The 23,825-nt window shown below is 26.6% G+C and overlaps 1 protein-coding gene across 1 annotated transcript; it reads right to left on the reverse strand.

Annotated features, from left to right (window-relative positions):
- Positions 1-6,014: 6,014 nt before the first annotated feature.
- Positions 6,015-21,957, reverse strand: LOC112684393 (plexin domain-containing protein 2-like). The gene is made up of 11 exons (XM_025555899.1): positions 21,617-21,957; positions 9,864-10,037; positions 9,417-9,542; positions 9,126-9,211; positions 8,317-8,448; positions 7,826-8,228; positions 7,277-7,428; positions 6,983-7,157; positions 6,770-6,903; positions 6,205-6,317; positions 6,015-6,138 (listed from the first exon to the last, which is right to left on the reverse strand). Exons 1-10 carry the CDS (start codon positions 21,687-21,689, stop codon positions 6,249-6,251), a joined length of 1,524 nt encoding a protein of 507 aa, XP_025411684.1. The 5' UTR covers positions 21,690-21,957; the 3' UTR covers positions 6,015-6,138; positions 6,205-6,248.
- Positions 21,958-23,825: the final 1,868 nt, after the last annotated feature.

Consider the following 23,825-nt stretch of genomic DNA (forward strand, 5'->3'; position numbering starts at 1 on the left):
ATGTGAACTGTATTTTATATGTATATTGTTTACGGTCTACTCTATTAGAGGGTTAATTATTGTGAAATATATTAATATAATCAATTGATGGAGACAGCTGCGACGGGCATACTTACAATAAATAATATTACATGTATCTATGATTAGTTGGTAAATAAATACTAATTTTTTTTTATTAGAATAAACAGAAACATTTAAATTCTGTGTTCTAATGATTCAATAAGTAAATTATAGAATATGTACAAGACCTCTTGACGTGATAGGAGGCATCCAATGACACTACTTCAATAATAATTCTTCTTTGTTTTTTTTTTTTTTTTTTGCTAATTAGGTATGTAAGTAAATCGTGAGACCATTTATGTTTAAAACGGCAAGGGGTATTGTCCGGAATAGTGATAGGGGAATAGATTAAAAATTAATGGTTAAGATGGTTGTGTGCGCGCATGGAAGTTAAAATAATAAATGCGCGCAATAGTTGGAATAGTGCATATATTAAGGTTGTTTAAGATAAAGTTACTAACATACTACGGAGCTTTGGTTATTATCTTTAAATCAACTGAAATGTTTGAAAAATATTGAGGTTAGAAATTTTGACAAAGCCCCAAAGTTTGATACAATAGTCGGCGAATAATTTGTTGAGAAGATGTTTAAATTTATATAGCTTGAGGTTTAAGGATTTTCTCTTGATTTTTGTGTGTTTGCCCAGGTTAGCCTTTTATCAAGGTAAACACCTAAATATTCGACCGAGTCTACCTTAGGAATTATTTTTTTTGTTGAGGAATACTGGTGGACTATCATTGAGGCGGAGGCTAAAAGTGACATTATTAGATTTATTTTCATTAATCTTTATTCTCTATAATTTGAACCAATGCTACAATTTAAATAAATGATTTTGGAGATTTTTATGTTAAGGTTAGTGGAAATTACACGTATATCATCAGCAAAGATGGCTAGATAGTGTCGTTAGAATGGGGAATATCAGCCTTGAAAATATTGTAGAAGCAAGGATGCTGTCTTGGGGTTCACCTGCTTTAATAGGATGGACTGTAGATACCTAGTTCATCATCATAGTGTACCATAAATATCTAATAGGTAAGAAAGAATTTGAGTAAGAGATAAAGTGGGGTAGGTAAACAACGAAAATAATATAAGATGCCTTCATGCGAAACTCGATCGAACGCATGAGCCACGTCAATAACATTTTTGTTATTTATTTTGATTTATTTATTACATCAATGCAGTACTATTTAAAGGAAGAGACTATTTCAACTACTAATGTATGAATTTGGTGTAGTAAGGAATGTTTACTTCTAAAACCAACTTGAGTATTTGATGGCATTTTTTGTATTTGAATGGTTGGGTAAATTGTTTTTAGTATTATTTTTTCGAGAATTCTTAAAAAGAGAACAATAGGCTGATTGGTCTATCTCGTAAATGAAGAAGTAATGTCCGGAAGTTTTCCAGTCTTGTGAATGAATATTAATAACGGAATGTTTCTAGGAGTCAGAAAAATAGGATAGTTGAGTGTAGAATTGTATAGCTTATTTGAAATAATATAACTTTTTTGGGTAGATGTTTGATGATTAAGTTGGTAATAAGATCTTAATATTGGAGATTTATTTGTGGGTAGTTTTTTAATTAAATACTGGATTTTAGAGGGATTGGTGTGCTAAATTAGAAAGCACATGGGGAGGGTATTAGATAACGATGTTTCAATGTAATTTATATGATCTAAGTATGCTGATATCTTGAGTTTGGCAAAAATTTGTTTTCCAGATTGGAGGCAATTAAGTTAGCTTTGTCAAGGTCTGAAAAAGCCAGAGAGTTGTTTGAATTACGTAAAGGGGGTATTTTTTTTTTGTTTTATTATATTTTTTATTGTTTTTCAGAGAGTTATTTGAACTGTTAATTGATTTACGATAGTAATGCTATTTTTCTGTTTTGTATTTTTGGAGAGCATCAAGGTTGTTATATATTTTTTTTGCATATCACCATTATGGAGAGCCTGCAGTAATTGAAGTCATACCGGTTTAAATTTCAAACGTTTTTGTCAAACACGCCAAACTGTTGTCCGGGGCAAAGCAAGCTCTCTTGATGCACGTCTAACTGATTTCTACGAACTTCTTTCGAAACAGTTAAGAATTTGTTCAACATTTTCATCCGAATCTCTTGGTCTTTGTCTTCCTCCTACATAAGCAACCGGTTTCTTGAAAAGTTGTATACCATCATTGAGTACTCTGAGCTATAGGAGGTTCAATGTTAAACTTTCGTCGAAAATCACGTTGATAACAGACTTGCACTTCTGGAAGCCAAGCACAGAAAACGCTTTTGTTGTTCGGTCGAAATTTTGACAACAATCATCGAGATAAAGAATAAACATTACGAATAAATATTCTTTATCTCGATGTTTAATACAAACAACGAATTCGATATTATTAACTTACTAAAATCGAATGAATCAATTTGGGACATCTGTACGTTGAGGTATTATTTTCGATTATTTTTGAAAAAGTTTTCCAGTAAGTTTGACCTGGCGTATTGAAGTATCGTTTAAAGTTAGGATAACGAGTGAATGATAAGAAGAAAGACCAAAAGAATTAGTATTGTTCTATTTTATGTGATTTGGGAGTATTGTGACAGAAATTAAGGATATCTGGGTGTATATTATTATGCTATAGCCAATATATTGGGTTGGGGGAGAGAGTACCTTTAGGTTGTTAGAGTTATGCAAAACGCGGCATCTGATGTTTGTTATTCTTGATCCCCAAAGGAAATGTTTACAGTTAAAATCATCCCCAGCGAGAATTATAAAATTGAGTAAGATCATTAGTATTTTTTAGTTTTTAATTAGAAGGACAATACACTGATGATATGGTAAATGATATATGGTAAGCAGTAAAATCAAGGGCGTATTTGGGGGGGGCGAAGAAGGTATTCGCCCCCCATGGATTGTATTTTTATTGAATATAAATTACTAGTCTATCATTATATGTTATCATTATAACAGAAACATGAGCTGTAAACTATTTTTAAGTTTGTATTGAAGAAAAATTAGTTTACCCCCCCCCCCCCCATGGCCTCAACTCATATACGCCCTTGAGTAAAGTAATATTAGTGGCTTGTATACTTTTGGTTTGATAAGAAGGCATAAATGAATGTTTGTATTTTGAATTAGTTAATGTTGTAGAACCGGCAAGAGCAGTGCCATCAGGTGAATCGCAGTAGCAAGTTTCGTAGCCAGGAATTTTATAAGATGAGATAGTCGTTTGAAGAGATTCGCTTATTAGTAGTATACCTATGCAGTTATTTAAGATCAAAATTTGAAGCTCGTTTTTTTGATGTATTAATTCATTTGAGTTTCAAAGCTATAGACTGATGAATATTGTTACATCTATTTGACATTGTTGGAGCTTGTCAATAACTGTTGTGAGGAGTAATCAATACAATACAAGCAAAACAAAAATAAATACATACTTATAAAACAATTTATAGATTTATCGCGGCACACTTCAAGGGAGCTTGCGACATAACAGTTGAAAACCACTGCTGTAGAATAAGAACAACGTGATATATCATATATAAGAACACACAGATCACGTAGTTTGAACCCAATAATCAAACATAATTTTTAATGTTTTGAAAAAGATTTCTATACAATTATGACTAAACCATCAAAAATTTGAATAAGGAATTAATGTTGACTGCCTTTAAACAAGATAATAAATTGTATAAAAAATATTTTATTTTAACATTTATTGTTTATATTAAGCTCATTAATACAGATCTTTTTATAGTATTAAACATTAAAGTTAACAACATTAAGTTTTAGTTAATGAAAAACTGTTAACAATAATTATAATTGTTTACTTAGTTACATTAAAATTTAATACAAACATTTATCTCAATCACATGAGAACTAACAAAAAAAAAAAATTATTTGGTAAACAGAGTATCCCAAAAAAGTAAAAAAACATCAAATTTGAAATCTAATCAGATCTTAGAGACTTTTTTTATATTCAACAATAAATATACTAAAATATAAGAATAAAATATCACTAATTCTGTTATTTAATACTATTAACAGCAAAAATAATAAACTTAATTTGTAAACAATAAAATATTTGTGATGTAAAAATAAATTAGAACATATAAGTACAAAACCTTAAGCGTACATTCAGATTGGTTACAATGCAACAAATTACAATATTTACCTGTATACAATTTCAAACTGTTGTTCAATAGGCTATATATATATAAATCATCAGCAATTATTTTTTTCATTTTTAATCATATGTATTCCCTTTACTTTTATAATGTGAATAACAGGCACGGGCAGCAATTATATTAACAATTAATTTAAATTTATTAAAAATTTTGTACAACAATATGTATCAAAAACAAGAGTAATTGTATACATGATGTCAATTGTACTTGAAATATGTTGAATTTTTAAAATATCAATAGATATTTTTTATTTAAAATATTTACATTTGATTTTCAAAGCTTTTAATTTTTCATAAGACGAGAACAATTTTACTTTGTGCATTTGATACAATAAAAAATAATTATTTTTTGTTGATTACATACCTAAAAATTGTATAATATTTATTTAAATATTAAATCACAACTCACTTTAAAATTTAACAAAAAAAATATTGCGCATAATCAAGTCTTATGAAGTATAGTTTATAGTAAGTAAATTTTACTTTTTTATTTTAAAAATATTCTTAGTCAACTATTTTTTCAATAAAGAAATGAACAAAAGGCAGTTACATTTTAAACTGAAAATTAAACATTAAACTTTAGTTCAAATAATAAAAAGAAATGTTGAGCACCTTTAACGAATATATAAAACAAATGTTTAAAAAATATTTAATATAACCATATTATAAAATATAATTTTAGCAACATAGAAAAAATTATTTTACCAGATAAATTGAATATACAAAAAAAAATTCTTCAAATATTAATATTTAAATTAATATATTATTAATAAAAATAGGACTGAAAAAAAACATACAAGACAATGAGGTATTTAAGTGGCTGTATTTTTACAAATAGTTCAAATTTTAATTTATTTAAGGGTATTTCAGTTTTTAGTTTTAAATTTCTTATATTAAGTCCAAAAACCTTAAGTTATTAAAACTCAGACATATAATAAACTAATCAACATTTATAAAATTCAAAAACTGTATGTTAGTCCAGATATTCCCAAACTGTAGGTGGCTAAATATTGTTAAATGACTTTTTTAAGAAATTTTAAAAATATTTAAATTTAATCAAATAATACTTCAAATTGCTGCATTATAAATTTTCAACAATTGTTATGTTATATTCTGATATATTAAGGGACATATATTAATTATTTAGATATAAGTTATATTATTTAAAACTGATGTATTTAAGATTCAGATTAAATTATTTGGTTAAAATAAAATATTAATACATAAGTATATTATATTGTATCAATTTTTTTTTCATTATTTTTATTTTTTATAGCGTGTTGCAAAAAATAAAATATTGTAATAATGTGTCACCATAATAAAGAGGTTCAAAAACACTGAACTATATATTCTACTTTATAGTTTTATCTCAAAGATCATTGATTTAAATCAGTGGTTCTCAAACTGGGCGCCCCTCATGTGGGGCATATACACATTACTGGGGAGGCGCAAGCAATTATTATAAAATACAATTTTTATTGATTAATTCCGAATATTGTATAGTTTATCTATAAAGTACCCAAAAACTGGTGATCAATTTCTTTTTCAATTTTTAAGAGAGAGGGGCACGAAATTTTTGAAAGAAGAATTAGTAGAATAAGATGAAGTTGGGAACCATCGATTTAAATTATGACTATAAGTTTATACAGAAAAATCATAGATTTAAATGACCTCAAAAAATAAAAAGATAACTATTTTTCAGTGTTTAAAATATTTGAAAACTTCTGTGTTAGTCTATTAAAATTAAAAAAAAAACAAAATTGAAAATAATTAGTAAGACTAAGCAAAAAAAAAAAAAAAAAATTATACATTTAATTGATCTATAAATTGTGAAGTAATAACATTTAGTGTATAAAAAATTAGTTATTTTCAAAAATCACCTAAGTGTAGCCAAATCAATATTTTGTCTTCAACACTGAAAATAAAAATAAATTAATAAAAATGATTAATTTTACAAACTTTATATTTTTAAATAATAAACCTTTTAAATAATAATATTGTTTTGATATCAGTCAATATTTCACATCACATATGAACAGTAGCAGCTGTATAACGAGCTTCTCCTTTTTTCCAACTCCACTGATTAGGTCGATACTAAACAAAAATAGTGTTAAATAACATATAATGTTAATTTAAGTATATTATAATTTAAAATTTATAATGATATTTATATTAATATAAAATATTAATAATAAAATCTATTATAAATTTATAATAAATGGTTAATTAATAGATTAAATCTATTCTGCAGTTTAGCTGTTTAACAGGTATAATAAATAAATAGTACAGATATCATAATTTTTATATTATCTAATAATATTAAATAATGTAATTATTCTTTTTCTTTTAAAATAGATAGAATAATATTTTGTTCTGTTGTATGAAACAGTTGCATTTAAACAATCAAAGCAACCAAATATCATTTTAATATAGTAGTCACTCATTTTATAAAAATATATTTGTTTTTAAATGAAGAATAAAAGTTGGGATAAGCATGCCCGCTTTCCCCTCTAGATCCAGCACTGGTTTTACAATAAAATACTAACTCTGATTAACATTTGTCCGGACCGTGTATGTGGATTCAAATAAGCATATAATATCCAAACTGTTGACATTATAATTAATGAAATGCATAATGCAATGAAAAATAGACTGGTATTTGAATGTGAAGAATCTGTGTCTAATATATAAAAAGATAAATTGTTAAGTCAATTACATGTTAATAATTAATGTTACAAATAGTGATAAAAATTTTTTACGTGATTCAGATTTTACAATTTCTTCTGTGCCAGAATTATCAATAGTAGAAGGTGTTCCTACTTCAGCTGAGCATATATCTTTATCATAAAGTTTCAATTTCTCACAATCTTTCTTATGCCATTCTTGACGATTACGATCCACTCCTGAAGAGCATCGATTGTCACACCAGTAACACTATAACACAAATAAGTATTTAATATTTAATAATATAATTAAATTAACAGAAAATATAAACACATTAATTTAATTAATGAAGTGCACTTTATTAAAAATTATATTTTTTTATATATTACTTCAAAATTAATATCCTTTTTCATACAACTAGTACAATTTTTCTTTTCCAAACATGTAGGCAATGCAGTTAAAATAATGACAGTTCCGTTTGTTACATCATCTTCGTTAAGCCCTATTCTATGATATTCATAAATGGTTTTCCGCCTCATAACTATAAAAAAATATATATAAAAAGGTAAACAAAATATGTACATTACAGTATTGATATAATTATCCAATTCCTTTAAAAAATTAAAAACAATGCTCTCAATATTTTGAAATATTATTAATACATCTAAATTTAAATTTAAATGTTTATTATTTAAGCTTCTCGTCATATCTTTAATTAGTTGTCTTAAAATAAAATTTCATATTGATTTAATTACTTAAATTTAATTTAATTTTATCAGAAATCTACGGTTTTAAAAATGTATAGAAATTATGACTAAAAATAATAAAGTAAATAAGTAATTATACATTGATCAATATTAATATGCTGAGATAATATTCTAATATTATTTGCCTTTTTATAATATAGTAAATAGATTTATTTGTAATATAATACTAACAATATTCTGTTTTGTCCATTATATATGCATCAGATAAACCAATCTTCACAGGATGATTAGTAAAATCAATATCTTTGATTTTGATTGGTAAATTTTTATAAGCAAACACAACTTTTCCATTTGAATGTAAAGTTGTTTGGAAAGTAAATCCTCCAATATTAGGTTTATCTTGAAGTATAACATTATTCCAAGTAACTGTTAAGGCAGTTCCATTGTCCATGTAATAAATATTTGATTCATTTGATGTACTCAAATCAAAATTGGCCATCAATGGTGCTATATATTGGGTGGCTGCTAACCAAGAATGAATGTAATCTCCTAAATACATGAAACCTCCAGTTGCAATAGTTGTTGAGTTTAATAAATGCCCATAAAATAGGAACTTAAATTTCAAGTTGATAGTCTGGAACATTGGTATAATATTATATTTTTCCATTTTTTTTTTTCAAATAAAAATTCAGTAACCAAAAATAATGTTTTATTTTACTTACTGCAGCTCTACGGTGAGAATCTGATAACATTTCATGTACATTAGCATTGGGATGATTCATCAATTCCACCCAATAATCATTAAAAACATTTTTATCATAAAATGTTGTGCTATTGTAATATGTATGAGAATCCTAAAAACCATATAAACATTAATTTTTTACCATCATTCTTTTTAAGAATATCATCAAAGTAAGACTAAGAATCATCAAAGTATAAGAGTAAAATAATTCAAATATTACTAAATATTTTACGTTTTATATCATACAAAGTTATGTATGAATCAACAACAAGATAGATAAAAATATTCTTAAAGTTATTGAATAAATTCAATAATATAATCTATAAATAATATATTCAATAATATATTAGCAATATTATTCTTAACAATTCAACAGATTTAAACAAATACATATTTTAATATAATAATAAATAATTTATAGCATTAGTTAGTTCAGTAAATTAAGAACTCTACCATGTGTTTAAACATAGAAATAAAACCATTTTTTACTATATTATTTCTTAAATACAAAAAAAAAAAATTAAGAAATTAAGAAATATTTTAAATGTAATTTTTTATAAACAAAATCAAAAATGTAACAATTAATTAATGAGTTTGATGCATTTAGTTTTTTATTTATTATTATATTACATCAAATCATAAAAACTTCTTTCCTAAATGTAAACTCAATAAACAATGTAAAATTTCTAGATTAAAACAAACCCAAATCAGTATCAAATGTTTTATTCTTTTATTATCACAATGGTTAATTTAACCATTAACATCTACACAAATAATAAATATACTTACATTTTTTGATTTTGTTATATTATGAATTAAAAGTGTTTCATTTGTAATGGCAGATGGAAATTCTAAATTACCTGACTGAGTTGTTCCTAAAAAAAATAATTATAGTTAAAATAAATTTACCTATTTAAACCATTAATATGACAAATAATTACAATATAAAAATTTTATGTAGTTATAAAACTGCATGATTAAATTTGGAATAATTGAACCTACCACATATTTAATAATTTTTAAATTTTAAAAGAACTTGATATAAAATTATTTTTACCAAATTCGAACAAAACACTTTACCTGTATAACTTTTATTTTTTGAATTCTCTTGAGCTAATGGTTTGTTATTTATTGGAGTAAGTTGGCTTACAAGAACTTTTCCAGTATCATTCATAGCAGATGAATTAGTGGTAGGTAGATTTAATTCTACAAATAAAAACAACTTAAATAAGATTATATTAACATAAATAACAATGTAAAATTAATAAAAATATATAGGTTTTATAACTTAACAAATTACACAATAAAAATAATTTATTAATACTTAAATCTCATGAAAGCAGCAAACTACCACTGTTTTTTCTGGGACTAAATTTTAGTACTGACTTATGTACATAAATATTAGTACAACCACAATTAAATCTAACTTTAAAATATTAGTATAAATAATGTTGGAACTAATTTTAATAGATTTTGAAATTTGAAAGATATTTAATAAAAAATTGTAGGATTATTATAAAAACTTACCATTTGTTATTTTAGTTCCATTCAATTTTTCTTTAAATGCTGGGATGTATGTACTTTTTTGAGTAGATGTAGAAAGAAGAGATTCAGCATTTCTTTTTATACGTATACTTGGAAGTGCAATTATATCAGGGTCTAAGAAACTTTTTTTGAGTGCAGAACTTTTATATAAATATTCTGAAATTTAAAAATAATAGAACAGTTTAAAGTAAATTTTGCTTTAAGAAAAAGGGAAATTGATCCCTAATAAACTAAACGTATATATATATATATATATATATACTGTTATATTATTATATATACAGTGTATAAACGCTAATTGATAATGCTCAATATCTTTGCATAAAGATCTGCAATTTCAATTCTGTTTTTAGTTGATTATTACGACAATTATAAATTAAGATCAAAAAAATTAAGGTACTTCTAGTGATTCGATTTAAAAAATATAAAAATGTTTGAATAAGTAAACAAGTTGCAACAACTGCATTGGTAGGAGCCATAGGCGTGTGTGCAAGGCGAGGTGGTTGACCCCCCCGCTCGACCAAAATCTTTTTAGGGGCATAATAAAATTTCAAATTTGTGTGTTTATTTAATTATAACAATAAGTTTAAGAAGATCATGACAATTTTATTTCGTAATAGTGAAATAAAATAACAAATATTTGTGTACCACTACATCAATTTTATTAATTTATTCATCAAAAAAAAACATATGTACTTTGACTATTGACATTAATAGGTTGACTATAAATAAATACATCGTTTTATTTTCATATATATCATGTATAATTAATAGTTTTAATATTAAGATAAGCAGACCTGCACCATCTGACTCGTGGAAAAACTACGTTTATAGTGAATCGCTTTCACTATTTGCTCTGCAATAATATAATGATTAGATTCTAATCAGTTAACTGTTTACTGTTGACACTTACCAGCAGTAGTGCCCGCATAGGGTATTAAGTGGTGCAATTGCACTGATTTCTAGTGAGTCCTAGAGCCTACATACATTTTTGGCCCCACTTTGGTCATTGGAGCAAATACTATAAAAGTAAAATTATTTATCTGGATCATTAGACTGTTGAATAAAAAGGAAAGAGTAGGCAGTACCAAATATGCAAACAAATATTAATGTACAATAACTAATATATGTATATATATAACTATAACAATGTTGATTTGTTTATAGTTTGTATCAGGGTTTAGAAATGTGCGATAAGATTTATATGATATTATGTTAATATGTTATGTAACTACTATATAGAAATAAATTATAATGAATAGATAAATTCTGTAAAACAAGTTAAAACATATTCAATGTCTTAAATTAAATCAATGATCAAATATAGATCAAAATAAATTTGGGCCCTATAATTATAAATGCACTGGTTCAAGGAAAACCTGTGGGCGCTACTGCTTGTCTAGTCAGTGTTTAGTGATTACTGTGTTATTATGTAATGTGTTAACTGTTTAGTAATATTTATATTATAGTGTCGTTAAATTATAGTGTTAGATATTATAAATTATTTTTCAATATTTCAAATATATCAAGTCAACGAAGTGGTTATGAAAATAGAAATCGTCAAACTATTTTTCATCAAACGTATTACATTTTCAAGACTGTAAGTATTGAAGCGACGTACGCAGGGAGAGGGGGGGCTAACGGGCTGAAGCCCCTCTCATTGCCCGTATTATTATTTTTGTTTTTAAATCTACCAACGATTTAATACAGTATCTCAACGTGTGTATTTACCATAAATAATACATAATGTAATATCTATGGTACTTACCCATTTATTAGAACCATGGACTAAGATATTAATAAATATTATACATATCAGTCTGTTATAACGACCACAGTTTATAGATGTGTATTTATTATCTATGATTACAAATGAACTAATGTTAGCAACAATCCAAACATCGTTAATCTACCAAACATTCCAAAGATTAACTATTAGCCAAATTGCAATCTGGGGGGCTTGGGTGTACTTAGCACCCTCATTTTCGAAATTAATGTCCCCAAATGTGTTTATGTTAATTTAGATTCAAATACTCATTATTCGTTATGTATAGAAAAACATAATAGTTTTTGAGTTTTTTTGTATAAATATAAATTTTTATATAATACGAAAAAAAATATCTTTGCTATAGGGTAATAGTTTCAAGTTTCTAGCCACATTACTTTTGGAATTATGACTAAATAACTAAAATTTGAAATGTGAAAGTCTTATCTATAGCGTATTTTTACCATTTCAGGACAGTTTTTTTCTCACGTCTAGAAAAACTGTTAAGATTTAAAAAAATGACCTATCTAAAAAGTAACACCGAATGCCAATTTAAAACCTAAAAAACGACAAAAATCCTAGAAAAAACTTTTGGACTAATATTTCTATCCGAAAAAGTGTTAAACAAATAAAATACAAACATTATTATAAAACCATAATATTCTTCGCTTTAGTCAGGGTCTAAAAGTGATAATTTGATAAAAAAATTTGTGTTTACAGACAGGTAATGCGTTATACGCACAATAAAAATATAAAATCAAAGTGAACAATTTAAATTTATAAATATTCATATATTTACCAAATATTTTAGTAACTGTTGAATTGTACGATTTGCAGATGTCTATAACCATTAAGGAACATGAAAAAGATAGAAGGGCTTCAACACCCCCAGTTTTTGCATTGAAATTGCGCCCCTGAGATTAGCTTTACCAAATATCAATAAAAAAGAAAATCTGACCGAATTGGAAGTTCTGCAACAATTTTCAAAAACATCACCTAAGCAACTACAATTATTAAACTAGACTAAATAAAAATGTATTTTATTGGCCATTATCGTTGATTAGCATTTTAATAGGAATTATTGGTGACCGAACGATTATATTAAATAAAATAAGATTATTGACAAATTGTGAGTTACCAGGTACATTATATATATTGCAATGATATAGTTCTCACGTGTGCGTATTTCTCAGTAATCACCTCAATCATTCAACTATTATACAAAATATAAACTTATATTTCATACCCGACTAATAAACAAAGAAAACAGTCAACAGCAAGTAATAAAAATATTTTATAATAATGGCTGTATAATTTGACTTAATTTTCAAATAAATTATTTCGGGGGAGGGGGTTGAACCCAAACCCCCCCCTGTATACGTGCCTACTACAAGATACTAGAACACATGTAGTATAATATGTATTAATAAAATAATACTACATATTTTATTTATATAACTATATATATATGTATATAAATAATATATTATAATGATATAATTTTGAATAAATAATTAACACAGAAATTCTACAGTCAAAATTAAATAAGTAGGTAATCAAATCAATTTGAATTTTTGCGCTAAATGGTGCAAAAACCTTATACACACAAAAAATGTAATAGTGCAGTGGTAGTCAAACAGGGGGGGGGATAGATCCCCCTCCCATGACCTTTTTTTAAATATTTATATTTCATCCATATTATACATGATATAATAAAGGTATTCATCTATTTCATATTTAAAAAAATAAATATACTGTACTTATTAGTTATTATACAGTCTCTAGGCTGGAATAGAATTACAGTTCAAACATAAAACACTAAAATATTAATTGAAACAAACTTTTTAAGTTTTTTTCATTTATTTTATAGTTAAATAATAAGAATGTATGAAATTTAAATTTAGTACTTAATGCTTAACATAATATATTATATTATTATATGAATTGTGTAATTATATTATAATAGAGTCATCTCAATGGTTTAGTCACTATGGCTGTTCATCTTGGGGTTGTCAATATTACTGCAGACGAAGTACTGGACGAAATGGCAAAAAAAAACCAGAAAAAATAAATTTAATAATATAAATAACATTAATAATATCATTAATATAATTTAATTTTCATGTTTAAAAAAAAAATTCTTATACATAGTGTTTGTTAAAAAAAAATCAGCTATATCCCCCCCCCCCATAACAAAATCATTTGACCGCCACTAAATAGTGATATTGAAAGTCAACCTAACAAACTTGAGATACTTCTTAGAAACTTTTTTTAGAAATATAACAGTCTTAGTCATAATGGGAAAGCCTATGTCCTTGATTAATTAAAGGAGGTATCTCAAGTTAGTTCCTGAAATTAATCAAGGACATAAGCTCTCCCACTATGACTGTTATATTACTAAAAAAAGTTTCTAATAGACAGCCTCAAAAACATAGGTATACCTATATACATATGCAATGGCGTAAGAAGACTAGGTAGCGCCCCTGGCGAACTTAGAAAATAGCGCTTTTTAAGCAAATAAAATTTGATATAAAGATATTTTTTTTTTAAACCTTTAATTTTATTATTTATATTTATATTTATTTATTATTTATATTATACAATTTATATTTATAAGATATTTTTATGGTATTAATTTTAATCTTTGAAAAATTGCTTTTCTCCCTTTAAGACTTAATGACATTATTCCTTCATATGAAATTTTTTATTTAAATACTCTTATGCTATTTTCATAATTTCATCATTAAATTCACACGTAGTATCTATTTAGACAGCATCTACGTATTTCAAAAAGTATAACGAAAAGATTTCGACTTATTTGTAGGATAAAAATACGAATTTTTCACAATTTTGCGCCCCTGGCGTAGGCACAGATCGCCATACCCTTGCTACACCACTAGGTATATGAATTGGGACCTTTTCTGTTAATTCACTACCACTATTTTTTTTTATTTTTTTTTGGTTATTTTTCAAACCGTATCTACGTTATTACGTGTTATAAAATAATAACTTTGTGAATAATCGTTTAGTTATAGTATAATACCTTATATTTGTGGTTTAGATATGTGATTTACTCGCGCAGCGATAATGTAGGTTCACATACAAAGCATAATCCCATTTGCAACTATATCAAGGTTTGTACAAAAACTAGGTTAAGCTTAGACTAGGGTTGCTATAAATTTATAAGGCGAAACCGGGACACAATAGACACAATATTGAGTAATATACTTTTTATATAACTTAATACATAGAGTGGGCGTAAACAAGGGGGGGATGTGGAGGTCAGATCCCCTAGGCCTTAAATGTTATAAAATAATGTCCTTAGTGTGAGGGCGGTAGAAATGTAGAAAACAAATAATGATAAAATAAAAATAAAGATTTGTTTGCAAATGATCCCCCCCATAAAAAGTTATGTATACACCACTGAAGAGGACCATTAATAGCTGGCAATATAATATTTAAAAATATTTTTGTAAATTAAAATATATTGTATATTTATATGTGTAAATTATAAATTATGTTTTTATTATATATTGTTAATTGATTACGATTAAAAATGTACTTTGAGATAAAATAGTCAAAATTAAAAATTAAACAAAACTACATTTCCTCTAAACGTCTAATCCGGGACATATGGACGTCCTGAAAATATTTTTCGGGGCACCGGGACGAGAAGTCCAAAACCGGTGAAAACCCCGGTTTTCTGGGACGTATGGCAACCCTAGTTTAGACTATAATTCCCCTAGGGACGAAGCCTCATCCCCCCGAAAACTGCCACGCAGTGGTACTCGAATTAGTAAGTGGAGACGGCAGACGTAACGAGCAAAGTCCTACAATTTTTAAAATTAAAGTTCTGATTTTTCGAAAAAAAAATGCAAACAATTTTCGTTACGATAAGAGATGAAAACCAGATACCTTCTGATTCGGATTAATAGTCATTAACTATTAGATTATGAGTTTCATTTTATTTAGATTAGATAGGATAATATACAGTTTTTAGAGCAATAGAACATTTATCGAGCAATAGTGAATTCACGAAAACCGAAAATTGTAGTGGTAGTGAATTAATGGAAAAAATCGTGAAATTGTATTGATCCAGCATATAACAACTTTTAAATAGCCGATAGTTAATTAATACTCTATTAAATGAATTAGGGTTAGCGTAGGTCAATTGGGTGTTTAATTTCTAAAAAAAAGGAGATCTTATAAATAAAAATCCAATTCAACTAACAGTATTAAGAAATGTTATTATTGATTTCAATTAAGTATATTATAGAACTATTCTTGAAAAAAGAAATCATAAGAAGTGGTTATCAATTATAAAAAATGCAAAGGCTTAAGCCGCGTCCACACCTAGCAAACATCTGGGGAAACATTGTTTGTTGAACGTTTGCCCAATGTTCGTCAAACGTTTGCCGAATGTTAATTGAATAGTTTGTCAAAATAACAAACATTTTATTTGTTCGCTGTAGGATTACTCAATCCATTAATCTACAGTTTTGATTATGGAGTCTCTAGAGCAAGTCGCGTGTGTAGGAGCTGCATTCATAATTATTCATAAACACTATAAAAATAAAATGAAGGATAGAAGTAAAAGTAGATGGTGGGTAAGACAACTACTACAAAGCCGAAAAACTTATAGTAGTGAGCGTTATTTTCATTCACAAATATTAATTAACTTTTTTTTTTGTATATTAATATATAATTCCAATAATTGCCAGTGGTAGTTTTGACCAAACTTCAAGAAGGGGACAATTTTAAGACTGTAGCCTATTTTTTCCCCAGAGTAGTAATTTGTGCCCCCAGGGATGTAGACTGATGCGCCCGAAAGATAAGGTACTACCTACCGATTTATAGCCCATATGCGCCCATTCCGCAACGTTGCCATTGTGATTTATAATATAGATTATTTTTATCTTGATAAATAGTATTTATCAAGATAAAGATAAAAAATAAAGATAATTAATAATAATAAAGATAGTATTTATTAAATACTTAAGTAGATTAGTATGATATACTATTATTGTACTTTAATAATAATTGTCTAAATAATATAGTTTAAATTTTATTATTTTTTCAACATTTTGGGTTTAAAAAAATTAATCAATATGACAATAATGAGTAACTCGATTATTTTCACTCGATTATGCCCATCGCTATGTACAATAGTTTTAACTTTATAATGTTAATAAATAGTATGGCTTGTATTCTAGAATACAATTTGGCAACGTTTTATGGGTTTAACACATTTTTATTAAAAATATTTCGGTCGCAAATGGGTTATAAAAAAGGTATGATGGGCACAAATGGTTTTCACCGGATTTAAAATATCAACTCCACTCCCAAGTGTATATTACAAATAATAAATAGTAAATAAACAATTATTTGTATGAAATCATTTTGGTTTCTCACAAAATGTATGCCATAATGTTCGAATAATTAACAAAAAATTTTGTTTGGGACATTGACAAACAATATTGTTTGGGAACACGTCTATACCAACAAAACATTCAACATGTTTGTTGGATATTTTGGATGTTTGACGAACGTTTGTAAAATGTTTGTTAAGCGTGAACGCGGCTTTAGATGCAATGTTTTGTTCTATTTGTATTGCATTTGAAATTAACACAGCAACTAGTAATTTTTCTTTAGATGAAGGCTATACCAATTTTAAACATGTTTACTCACCTATTGAACGGCATGAAAATTCTCGTATTCACTCTAATGCAGTTGAAAACTATTTTTGAGCATCAAATGACATGTCAATTGAATATTCAATTAATCGAAATCTTGTCATTGCAAGAAAAAAAGATGTATAAAATAATATTTATCTGCTAAAACAAGTTTTTGATATAGGTAAGTTTATTAGATATCAAAATTTACTTTACTTTTAAAAGAAAAGCTTTTGCCATTATTCAAGTTAGTTTAGAAGTTCAAATGGAAAAGATTTATACAATTTACTAAAATGTTGTTTTTTAGAACATGGACTAAAATGTAAATACTTAATAGGTGAATCATTTGACGGCGAAAGTTATTTAATAGATAACAATCGTTTATTAAATCTCAGAATAAAAATTCTGTATATATTTGGTGTTTTAAACACAATTTAAATGTATGTATAACAAATATTTGTGAAAATATGTACTATTTAAAAAAATTTTGGGCTTTTAAATTGTTTAGCTACTTTTTTGGGTAGTTCTTACAAACAGATGAATATTTGGACCCGCGAAAGTTATAATTAGGGCTAGGAAGTTGATGCATTTTGTATTTTTTTGGACCTTTTTAGTCAATGCTCTCCTGACCACAAATTTGTGTAATAAGCATGAAAATCCGAATAACTAATTTTTATTATGCATTTTTTGTAGCTTATTATTTTTGTAGTAATTTTTACTGATTTCACACTAGTTCACTTCTTATTGTTACTTGTCGATCATTATGCGATATACATATTAGACGATAACTTAAGACTTGTCCGAATTTATCTCTCCGATTACATTCGTGATTGTCGTATTTTGGTGAATATTATTATTACTACATTTTATTATTTTTTACTAATAGTCGATTAATATCTGATTTTATTTCTTGGATTAAAGTCGTCGTGTTGTTATTATGTTATAGTGAATAATACCTAGTATAACTAAATTTTATAATTTTTTTCGTAATATTTTCGAAATGACGAAAATTAAAACGTCGGTTAGTGCTCGTCTGTAGCTCCCGATCACTTGAGTGAACGCGGAAAGAAATTTTTCCAAATGTAAATATTTATAAACAGATAATCGTAGTTCATTTACTTTTTATATCATCAAATACGCTATAATTGTATAATGCAATTATATTTATTTTTGAGTAATTTGTAAGCTTTCATAAATTTATAAAGCAAGTATTTGAAATTTTTTAATTTCATGTTTTAAGTAATTTGTAAGATTTGAAAAATATATATTGAATGTTACAGTAAAATAGAGTAAAATATTTAAAAAATATATTTTTATTAATTTAAAGCAAATATTTGTAAATGTTTTGGGTTATTTTTTAAGGAAATTTTTTTGTTATTTTTATGTCATATTTGTGTCTGTTTTATGTAATTTTTTAATGTTTTTAAGGTCATCAACTTCCGAGCCCTAGTTATAATAATACTAATATTAGTCCACATAAACTCAGAAAATTGCAAAAAATAGCTGAAACAAACACTAAATGGTAGGCTAGACCAGGGGCGTATTTAGACTTACTTCTAGGGGTAAGGACTCAAATGTTTTCTTTAAGACAGGCTCAAAATTTACAAGTAAAATTTTTGGCAATATTTAAATCAGGTGAATCCTTAAATTTTTTTTTTTTTTAATCTAATGCAGAATCGACTTTTGTGTAGTTCTTTTTTAACACCTGTTTGTGTTTTGAAAGTTACACTTATATTTTATTTTATTTTTTTACTAAATATGGATCCGACAAAAAGCCCAATTCAGTATTCACAGCAACATGTTATTTTATTTTGTTATAAAATGATCCACATTAAAAAAATTTGAAATGTGTATCTTACTTATAATTAATTCCTTAAATATGGATTCATGGGGTTAGCGATTGTCCCTTCACCCTCACCTAAAATACGTACATGGGCAAGATATAAAGCTTTAGAATGGGTTTTCAAAGGTAACAATTGTTTATTTTTAACTATTATAAGTGCATTACAACATATTACAGTGGATGACTCATTTAATAATATTACATCCTCCGAGGCAAATTCTTTAATAAAAAAATTTAGTTGAATTTAAAACTATACCTATTAACAGCTCATATTTTCTAAGATATATTTTATTTTATCAGACCTACATTTGACTACTTAGAAACAAAAAAATCTTGATTTTGTATCAGCATATAAAATGGTTGAAAGAACCAAAAATTATATAAATACCATGAATAAATATAGTTGGATATAAAAAACAAAAATGCAGAACAGTTTACTACAAATATGAATGACAACTTTCGAACTTAAATATACCAAATTACATAGTTGCAGGTTATTCCGGAACATTATATAAAAAGAAAGAAGACATACTTTGACGAAAATATCCAAGATTTCACCTTTTCAACAGGTCTTGACCGGTATAGAGCTCAAACATTTCAGAATATTATTGATCAATTAAATATGAGCTTGAATGAAAGGTTTTTTGATAATAAAGAATTAATTGCTGAAACACAGTTCTTGCACCCTAGTTGTTTTAAAGATTTCATACTATCAAAAGTTAGCAGAATTAGCAAGTATTGACCACAATAAATTAGTTAAAGAACTTTTTGCTTTTCCAAAATATTCAAAGATTTAGTTATCAAAATGAACTAGAGATTGGGAGTGACAGCAAAACATACTTTGACAAAAATGGTCTAAATGGTGATGAAAATATTGTTGGTAGGAATTCTAACAATGAAACTGGTAAGCATGGTATTTTAAAGACATAAGAAACAATAATTTAATATAGTTTTTTTTTAATTCTACAGGAGTTGAAAGTTATAAAAATACAAAATGTTATTATTGTTTGGTTTGTTATTATAAATTTATTGTACAAATTGAACATGCATTTAGTAGCTTTTACCAATATATTTATAGCTTATGAACATTTATTAACATTGTCTTTTACACAGATGAACTATGAATGATATTTTATTAAGTTAAAAATGATAAAAATAAATTATGTTCATCAATTGGCCAGGAAAAGTTAAAAGTGTTTTTTGATGATGAGTATTGAGAAAAAATTATTGGAGGAAGTATCATTTGATAATATTTTAGAACATGTGAAACAAAGCTCACTGTTAATGAGAAAAATGCTAAGTTAAAAATCTAAAAGAAATACATTCAATTTTAAATAGAATACAAATTAAAAAAATTATTATGTTAATATGATATATAAAGGAAATTATATTTTATAATGGTATTTATATTTTTTTTTTTAACAGTTTTATGGGTGAAATGTACACTTACTTTAAATTATAACAATAAAATATGAATATTATTTACAAAATTATAACAGATGAGTAGGCTATCTCGAATGTATATTTAGGGCCGCTAAGCTATATTACCTCCTAGGCCAATAACCTCCCAATCCTTCCCTACATTTTTATATAGGTTTATATATCTTTCACTTGAAGTGAAGTACCTTAAAAATAATGTATTTAATATCTAAAGGTTAGTTAAATATTAATGAAAGTAATTAATTTAATATATTTTAAAATTAATCATCAATAATTGGATATTATTTGATAATTCAAGACTAGGGAATAAGAACTTGTGTATTTCTATTGTCTAAAATCATTAAGTTATAAAATATAATAAAAATACTAATTTTATCAAAATAAATATAAATAATTATAAAATTTAATATTATTTCCAAATTCTATAAATGTACCTATTTTAAGAAAATTAGTTAGCTGAGAAAATCAAAAGGGAACAACTAGAAGATTAAACTCACCCCTGTCTTAAGATAAAAATTGCCGCTTTTGCCATGCAAATAACAATGATAAATCAAAGATGTTACAAGAAAAAAGATAAAATAAGAGTAGTAAAAAAAAACCCCCATAACTCATTACCAAAGATAAGATATGAAAGTACTTAATTAATGCTTGACCTACATAAGTCCTACATATCTTTCAACAATTCAAATTAATAAAAAATTTAAATATAATAGATAATATAGTAATAGTATGAAGATACAAAGATTTGGATCTTCGCAGTAAGAATACCTGGTGACCAAAACATGCAAATTGATTAGACATCTACCTAAGATTGAAGTGTATATTGAATAATTATAAAACATGATACCAACTAAAAGTTATTGCATAACATGAAAACGTAAAAGTTATCAGTCGATAAATAGATGAAATGAATTAAAATGCATATTGAGAATAATATTTACAAGTGGTATTAAAATGTATAAGGCTTGTGCATAATATAATTAAATAAAGTCAATAATAGATTATAATGTAATACCTTCTCGAGAAAACACCGTGGAAATAGTTAGGCAAACAAAAGACAAACTCCAATAAATACTTTTGTGAGTCATCGTTGTTAAGAACTTCTTTTTCGTACGCGAAACCAGAGGCTTTTACGAAGTTTTAGAGAACGGCATTAACTAATACTCGGTCATCACAGGGTGTTGCAATTACTCACGGATAGGTTTGAAAAAAAAATAGAACACAGCACACAACGACAACGATTACGCACAACTTCTGAATGGTGAAAACGAACAATAATAAAACAGTACTTTTGGGTAAGTGTACATATAGTTAGTTACCTACACGTTCAATGCTCAATGCTGATGACGATTGTAGATAAGAAAAACACTGTTGCTGTTAGAGTGCGTTGCAGTCAATATTATTAAATTGTTGCACAAAAACAAACAATAAAAATAAACACCGCGCATACGAAAAAAATTAAAATCAGCCGCTCTCGCGCGTGATTTGGAACGGTTCATGATGGTGATCGTAACGTACGCTAACGTAACTGGCAGGGTGGTCATACATAACACATTAACATTTAATATTAACAACAAATTTGGATGGGGTAATTTAATTTAACTAAATAATTATATTTTTCCAATATTCTTAGACACGTATTTACCGTTTAACAGACGTTTCGAAGTGGTCAAACATAATTTGGTTATTTATTATTGTGATAATATTGAATGGTTTGGTGAAGGAGGGAAAGTTCGTAGAGTAGACAAGTGCTTTCCCTGACTTGACTATCCCGTGCGCACGTTTATGGTGATGTTTACGGTATAGTGGAGTAGGGGAAAAAAATTTCTCAACTCTAATTTTTTAAATATTTTGAATATCTACGTCCGATATGGACGTAATATTTAATGTTTAAAGGGTGGCTTCAGCCCCTCAAAGCCCCCCTTGTATTCACGGTATGATATGCGCACGAAGCGTCTGTTGATGTTGACCACACTACTATTGATGTTTTGATTTTCCTGACGCTTCTCATACTTTAACGATACCTACCCACTATAATAGTTCATCAACGTATTATCTAAGGACTCTTTTCTGCGTATTTGTCTCTTACTATTATTTGTAATTTGTATTAATTGATCAATTATTTCTTCTCTGCTATGAAGGTACAAAGAAAGAGAACAATAATTTATATCATGTTGTTGTAGTGATTATTTTTATTTTTATTTTTTTTTACATATAATAATACATATTACAACTAATATTTGATTCTTTCGACCTCAATAAGCGTAGGTAGCGCTTGTAGTGGGACAAAAGAGTTACAAAAAAAAATTGAACTATATTATTTATTTAAATTAATTTATTATATATTATTATATAAAATAAATAAAATTAAAATTAAATAAATTAATATTATTTAACACCAAGCTACTCAGTCATTCGTTTTCCAACCTATTTCTAATTCATGTCTTTAAATGTCATAAAGTTCTGAAACGTAAAAAATGTATTGTTAGTTATTAATTTATACACTGAATAAAATTTTTAAAAATGTTATAACTGATAGGAAAAATATCAGAAGGGGTAAAATCTAAGTATTGCAACTTATTTATACATAAAAATACGGATTTTCGTTGTGCATAATAATAATTTTTTTTTTTTTTTTGGGCTATACAGGTCATCAGTGGCATATCCTGGATTCATTTAACGGGGGTGTTTTAAAATTTAATAGACTTATAGTAAGTAGAACTTCTGCCCCTCCCCCGTATTACATAAATAAATTCCATGTATTTATATAAATGAAAATGATTACATTAAGACAGCATATGTAAAACCTATAAGTTGTATACGACGTTTATTCAAATGATCAAAGTAAGTTTACAATTTGGTGAAATACCATAAAATAAGGTCGATGGGGGGTGTTCTAACACCCATATCACCCCCCTAAATACACCCATGCAGATCATTAAGGTCTTTTGCACGCTTCAACCAAAATTCTCCATACATTCCGGTCCATTGCATCCTCCAATCGCTTTGTCTCGTCGGTATCTGAAATATCTTTCTTAACTCTATTTAACTACCGCTGGCGAGGTCTTCCCCTTAGTTGTTTTTTGTTGGGTTTCCGATTAGGATATTTCGTATGACACTCATCATAATTATCATAGATATTATTTATGGCTGTTGGGATATTTACTATAAAATCAATAGTATTACATGTTATATCTATATACGTTTATAGGTTTTCTGATAAT

The sequence above is a fragment of the Sipha flava genome, unplaced genomic scaffold (genome assembly GCF_003268045.1).
Source record: "Sipha flava isolate LNK unplaced genomic scaffold, YSA_version1 249_pilon_pilon, whole genome shotgun sequence".
Lineage (NCBI taxonomy): Eukaryota > Metazoa > Arthropoda > Insecta > Hemiptera > Aphididae > Sipha > Sipha flava.

What these genes read in the sequence shown, in the direction of transcription:
- LOC112684393 (XM_025555899.1), bottom strand. Translation starts at nt 21,689, where the DNA reads ATGACTCACAAAAGTATTTATTGGAGTTTGTCTTTTGTTTGCCTAACT. An exon ending in ATTCTCACCGTAGAGCTGCA is followed by an intron (nt 8,229 to 8,316) that starts GTAAGTAAAATA and finishes CCAATGTTCCAG; the next exon opens with ACTATCAACTTGAAATTTAA. An exon ending in AATTGTAAAATCTGAATCAC is followed by an intron (nt 6,904 to 6,982) that starts GTAAAAAATTTT and finishes TTTATATATTAG; the next exon opens with ACACAGATTCTTCACATTCA.